General features: G+C 48.9%; 3 protein-coding genes and 1 pseudogene across 4 annotated transcripts; all 4 read left to right on the top strand.

The window, feature by feature from the left end:
* Nucleotides 1-256: 256 nt before the first annotated feature.
* Nucleotides 257-1,255, top strand: TEOVI_000113200 (phosphatidic acid phosphatase, putative; the record flags this gene model as incomplete). The annotated part of the gene is made up of 1 exon (XM_067224415.1): nt 257-1,255. The coding sequence occupies one exon, from the start codon at nt 257-259 to the stop codon at nt 1,253-1,255; it is 999 nt and encodes a 332-aa protein (XP_067080516.1).
* Nucleotides 1,256-2,540: 1,285 nt separating this feature from the next.
* TEOVI_000113100 (uncharacterized protein) lies at nt 2,541-2,912 on the top strand (the record flags this gene model as incomplete). The annotated part of the gene is made up of 1 exon (XM_067224414.1): nt 2,541-2,912. One exon carries the CDS (start codon nt 2,541-2,543, stop codon nt 2,910-2,912), a length of 372 nt encoding a protein of 123 aa, XP_067080515.1.
* Nucleotides 2,913-3,218: 306 nt separating this feature from the next.
* TEOVI_000113000:pseudogene lies at nt 3,219-3,821 on the top strand (annotated as a pseudogene). The gene has a single exon. A coding segment is annotated over exon 1 (603 nt).
* Nucleotides 3,822-4,642: 821 nt separating this feature from the next.
* On the top strand, nt 4,643-5,722 carry TEOVI_000112900 (UDP-galactose transporter; the record flags this gene model as incomplete). Its single annotated transcript, XM_067224413.1, has 1 exon — nt 4,643-5,722. One exon carries the CDS (start codon nt 4,643-4,645, stop codon nt 5,720-5,722), a length of 1,080 nt encoding a protein of 359 aa, XP_067080514.1.
* Between the last annotated feature and the right edge of the window lie 403 nt (nt 5,723-6,125).

Below are 6,125 nucleotides of genomic sequence, written 5' to 3'. Positions count from 1 at the left end.
TTTTTTGTGCTGTGTGCCTCTTGTTACCGTGCCAATGTGGCGCAGCGCACTGAGTTTCATAATAATGCATTTGCAGACCGTATGGTTGTGTGATGTTTGCTGTTTGGTGGTAGTGAAAGACCGCCTATTTTCTGGCCTGGTATTTTCTTTCCGAGTTTGTTGTCTTCCTTTAGTGCTCTCTACATTTTGCTTTTCCCCCGTGTTTGATACAAGTCGTAGTTCTTGGGGGTAATTAATCATTTCAAGAAGTGCGAAAATGGCCACTGGAGGTCGTTCCTCTTTTGCCGTTTACTTGTACTATGCGAAAGTGCTTCGGTTGTTGGATTACCTTGTCGCTTTCTGTTTCGGTGCAACTGGATTTCTCCTTGGGAGACTGATCCGCCCATACTGCCGCACCTTCTCGTGGGACGATCTGAGTATCAGCAATTCTTTTGCCAAGAAGGAGACTTTCCCTGACTGGAGTCTCGTAGTTATGGCTCTTTTATCATGTTTATTTATTTTTATAATCGAGAAAATGCGTGAGCGTTACTCCCCGGTAGGGGAGTGGTATATGGACGAGCAATTGCCTGAACCATCATCTAATTCCATCACGTCTTCTACGAACGTTTTGTCGGAAGAGAGAGCCGCCAACAGAGGCGGCGCTTCTGTGAGGGAACGCAATGGTTTGGAAAATCTACCACCAGCTCCTTCCTTTGAGAGGAAGGTGCAGCGAAAGTTTATTGTCGATCAGGTGATTAACCTGTGGATTCTTTCGGTCGTTTTCGCCTTTTTCTTTTCGCTTGGTATTGTCGATGTACTTAAAATTTACGCTGGAAGACTTCGTCCCGATTTCCTTGATCGGTTGAAGAGTGAGGGCTACAACGCGACGTCGTCATTGGTAGGTGTGTGCGACCACGCCAGAGAGGGCCGTCTGTCATTTCCTTCTGGTCACAGCAGCTGCGCATTTGCTGCATTTACGCCACTGACAATGTATTTCCTTGGTTTATCACGTGCTTTTAACAGCGGCCCCGTGTGGCGTATCATCCTAAGCATGTTTCCAATTTATCTTGCGATATGTGTTGCGGCCTCAAGGACCCGTGACAATCGTCATCATTTTTCCGATATTTTGGGTGGAAGCGTCATCGGTCTGGTCATCGGTGCCTTCTCTGTTAATATTTTCTTCCGTGTGAGAAGTGGTGAAGGCTATCTAGTGCCCCGCCGTCTGGAGCCGCCCCGCCGCCGTAGCGGATCGCCAAACGACAATGATACTGTTTGAGCAGTTCTATCCGGTTCATGGTACAATTTTTTTTTCTAGCAACTCTGTTTTGCTTAGAAAATTTCGTGGGGAGTCCCTGAAAAAGGTGTTGGGATGTCCTCCCACACTTTAAAAAGAAAAAAACATGTATTTCTATCTTTTTCTTGTGGAATGTGTGTCTTGTCTATGTTAAATGACTGGCAACTTCTTTTCGTTATTGTAAGGGCGGTTTTGATTCGCTATGTGAGTTTATTTTCCCTTAAAGTAATATCACACTAATTTGCCGGTGCTCGCTCTCTTCTTTTTATTTTTTATTCGCCAGACATGATTTGAGCCTTTTGTTGGGTGGAGAGACCTCCAGCCGTCACATCCGCGGTGCCCAATTTGCGCCGCGGCGTTACCGGGACCGTTTGCCACAAAAGAATTCTCAGCACCACGTCGAATGCCGTCTCATGTCCCATTTGCAAACGCAGTTTAAATTGGAAAGTTGTCAGCGGCCGCCCACATGAGTCGAAAGTTTGAGGCACCGGTGGTGGTGGTAGTGGAGCCATGCACCCAAGTGTACATTGTTTGTTGAATACTGGCATTGTCGTGTGGTCTTCCCTCGCGTGTCCCCAACTGACTGTACGACGTTCCATTCTACGCTGTATGGAAGAGCTACCCACGGGAAAAGGGTACAGCTCTTTTGGACTCCAAACGCGAAGTGAGGCACAAATGAGTACTCAAAAAAGGTGTTGTTATGATGCTAACCAGTAAGAACGCTCGTGGTCCCAGCACAGGGCTGCGTGGTGCTTCCAGCAACGCTTAGTACTCGTGTGCTGTTGTTTTGTACTGTTCGTAGTGCGGTCGCAACAACTAACTTCGCAAGATTCGGAGGGTTGGCGGCCGCGGTGGCATCGTGCAGACACTCCGCAGTTTGTAGGGTTTTCCCCCTTTCCTATTGTTACGCTTCCACGTTGGAGGGGGTAGGGGCTGTGGAAGGGAATAATTAACCATCAAAGGTACATCAAGGCCGCTGACGTCCACAAATTACAGAGGATACATACTTGTGTGCCTGTCGGTTTGGAAGAGCAGCAGCAGTTGACTGCTGCTTTTCCCCCCTCCCGTTGGCTTCGTTTGCGGAAAAGGGGGTTAAAGAATGTGGTTTCCGTTGCGCCTTCGAGTGATGTGGATTTTGATGGTTTTGTTCCATGTCTCTACCCCACTTGGGGCCACATGGAGTCACTGTTCCAGAACTCCCGCTTTTCCCCGTGCTCTGTAGGGTGTAACATTCACTGCTAAAAGGTCAGAGACGAAGTGCGTGTGGATGTGGTGCTTTTCGTCGCCTGCACTGCGTCTGTTGCGGTCGGACGCTGCGACAGTTACGAAGGCTGCAAGTCGATCCTTTGTGCAAGGTGGCCCTCCCCCACCGAAACTACAGGAGGGGATCGACCCATTGAAAAAACTTCGCTCCTACCGAGCTGAGATGGACGCCCGATATGAGGAGGAGCAGAGGGCTGAGCGTGAGCTCTACTCCCGAACACCCAACGTCCCTGCGCCCCTCCCCCACAATAGTTACGTGAAAGGGCAATACGGCATGAGGCGGCGCATAAAGGTTCAGAGTACAGAAGATCAAATAAGCGTTCATACACTTAACGAGGCTGTCGAAACGGGCAATCATGCAATGAGAAAAGGATGACGTCCCCAGTGTGGCTACTCCATTGCCTTTACTGTTGGTACGTTTGTGTATGTGTGGAGCTGTCGCTGCGTATTTGAGTTTCATTCCCCAAATTGTTTTAGCTGCCACCCTGCACGTTATCACTTCTTCGCTCACTGTTGCACTCGCGTTGTCATCGTTATGGTTTCCGTTAATTCTTTTACTTACAACTCCACGTCTTTCCACGGCGCTGACTGTTGATACCCCCACGCGAACGAGTTTTTTTTTTTAATTTCCCTACCTTTAAATTCTACTATTTTACATTTTTGTGTGCACAGTTCATCCAATATGCGTAGGACATTTCTCCGCCTGGGTGGTGGTGGCGGCGAGTTGTTCCCCACCTCGAAGGCTGCTGCCCATCTTGAACCTCAGTGGGTGATGGAGCGCCGTCCTCCGCCCCCACCAGGCCCCGGAAAATGTTATGTCACGGTTCACAAAACCGGCACGAAAAGCGGGTCCAAATGGCAACTGCTTCAACCGCATATTCATACATTGGAAGTGATATCTATGGATTCTCCACCCCCGCACAAATTAGATGTCCCGCGTCCAACCGCCCGGGCCGCAGCGTCGTTTGTTGCTGGCGTAAAGTCGTCGCTTGAACACGCCCGAAAACAAACAACTTCGGTCAGCGGGATAGCGGCAGCGAATATAGCTGAGAAGAAAAGGTGTGAAGCACGAATGAAAACGAGGGACTACGCCGAGGGCAAGCGGCCAGTGCGGGAACGCCCAGGTTGGGAGGCAACAACAGACGTAGTCGAACTCTCAGAGTGGTTGCACAAACGTGTTAATGATCATCGTAAGATTGTTAGCGACAATAGCAATGGATATGAAAGGGAGTATACACCTTGGGAGAAGAAGCCGGTGCCTCCCGAAATTAAGAAGTAGTGGTAATGATATTATGAGTGGGAAAGGTGAATCATTACTTTAGTCGCATAGTCTAGTACAGTTCGGCATGGCGGGGAGACGAAAGGACGTTAGTGTGGTGATGCGGAGATCGTTCGACGTGGCGCCATGGGGCGCAAGGGGTGTCACGTTTCGACACCGCGGCGACTCCGAGCTTTTTTTTTTGTCAGCGGAGGTAGAGGTAAAGTAGTTAAGGCTATGTTTTAGATGAGTGCAGCAGGTCGTGGTTGCTATTTTCAAAGTAATGAAAACGGTATCTTTCTTTTTGTTTTTTGCGCAGATCGTTATTGGCCGTTGTGAGGACGGTGAGGATTTGCGTTCTTTATAATGTTACGGGTAGGAAGGAGGGAGTGTTTTATGAAGAACACGAAGGACGTGTAGGGCATGCACGTAATAGTTGAGATGCAGTGTTAGGCCGCCAAACTCTGTGCGGAAGAGGGGAAAGCGTGAACTTTAAACCCAATACATGTGTGTTTTTATTTTTGTGTACCCACGAGCGTATGTGTTCGTGTTTGTGTTTATGTGTTGGACGCATTCGACTAGGTGTCTTTGATCTTTACGCCCACCTTATTCAGTGGCTTTACCTCGCTGTGGTCGAGCATACAGTAGTACCAAGGGACGGTGTTTCACAGGAATACAAAAAGGAAGAGGTGTAGTCGTCGCTCCCCACCGCCAAGAAACCCAAAAGGGAGGGGGGGGGGAAACTGTACCGGTCGCTCTTCCTTCTGTTGAAAGGGAATTTCAGACCTGTTGCGTGTTTCAAAATTGGATTCGAGGTGTGAAAGCTGCTTGCAAACTTTAAACCGGTGATGCCTTCCGTTAAATGGCTTTCGGCTGCGTCAATCAGTCTTGTGGTACTAATGTTGCAAAATAGCTTGTTGGTGGTGCTAACACGATACTCTAGAATTAACATCCCTCCAGAGAAACGTTACCACACCTCTACGCTTGTGCTGAATCAAGAAATTTTGAAAATGGTGGTGTGTCTTTTCCTTTTATCACAGGAGGGTGGCAAGTGCTCGACGGCTCTGCCCAACGCGGCGTGCATGAACACTCCTTCTGGTGGTGGATTTCTTACAGTGCTGTGGGGTGTTTGCTTCTGCAAAGAGGCACGTGAGTTGCTTGTACCCGCTTTCCTCTTCGTGTCGCAGAACTACCTAATCTTTCTCAGTCTTGCCAACCTGGAGGCATCAGCATTCCAGGTGTTATCACAGACGAAGCTTCCGTTTACCGCACTACTGTCGAAATACATGTTGGGACGGCATTTGTCGTCCATGCAGTGGCTTTCGTTGCTTTTGCTCTCAATCGGTGTTCTGTTAACGCAGGCGCAGGGATCTAACCCGCGACATACAGCTACCACCGCTACTCAGCGTCCAGTGGTTGGGACACTGGCGTGCCTCATTTCTGCATTATCTTCAAGTTACGCATCAGTGTATTTCGAGAAGCTTGCCAAAACAACGAAACCATCTCTGGCAACCCGAAACATCCAGCTTTCTCGGTTCGGTATTCTTTTCGCTGCATTAGCCATGCTCATTTTTGACGTGCTCCCCTCATATGGGAGCAATGCGGGTCAGGGGCGCGAGCCGTTCAGATTCTGGAAGGGATACGACCAGTGGCTTACTATTGCACTTGTTTGCTTGAATGCGCTCGGTGGGTTGCTCGTTTCCGCGGCGATGAAGTATGCCGATAACATTCTCAAAACATTTGCTACAGGGGGCGCAGTGATATTAAGCGGCATCGCATCATATTTCATCTGGGAAACGCCCATGACACTGCTATTTATCGTGGGGGCTACCCTGATAACTCTGTCGGCAGTGCTGTACAACAAGTACGATTCGCATGCGCATCATACAGCAGCGGGGCAAACTTCGAAACGAGAGGAACATCATTAGTGTGTGTGTGTGTGTGTGTGTGTGTGTGTGAGGTTGCAAAGTTGGTGTCGCGTGAGAACCGCGTTTTTGTGATCGCTCTGGGTTTTTGAAAACTCGATCTTGCTTACAGCGGCTCCTCTTTGTGAAGGTCGCGTATCACAACTAGGAGGAGGGGGGTTGAGCACTTCTAGCGCTTGGAACGACTTATAACTTAAGAACCGTAACTTGGTCTTACCAGCTCGTGTACTTTTGCGATTTTCTCTCTTGCATTGTGAAGTGCTTCTCTTCTTGCTGATTTGCCGCATGTGCTTCTCTCCTTCCGTACATATACGTAACTTTTCTTTTCCCCTCTTTTTGATTCCCCTCGTTTGGTGCTGGTTCTGCCTTGGAGTTTCCCCGTTTAGGACCGGAACGAAACGGTATC

Source organism: Trypanosoma equiperdum (assembly GCF_001457755.1).
Source record: "Trypanosoma equiperdum strain OVI genome assembly, contig: ctg_300, whole genome shotgun sequence".
Lineage (NCBI taxonomy): Eukaryota > Euglenozoa > Kinetoplastea > Trypanosomatida > Trypanosomatidae > Trypanosoma > Trypanosoma equiperdum.
The sequence above is the reverse complement of the archived record's forward strand: the minus strand, read 5'-3'. Positions and strand labels throughout refer to the sequence as shown.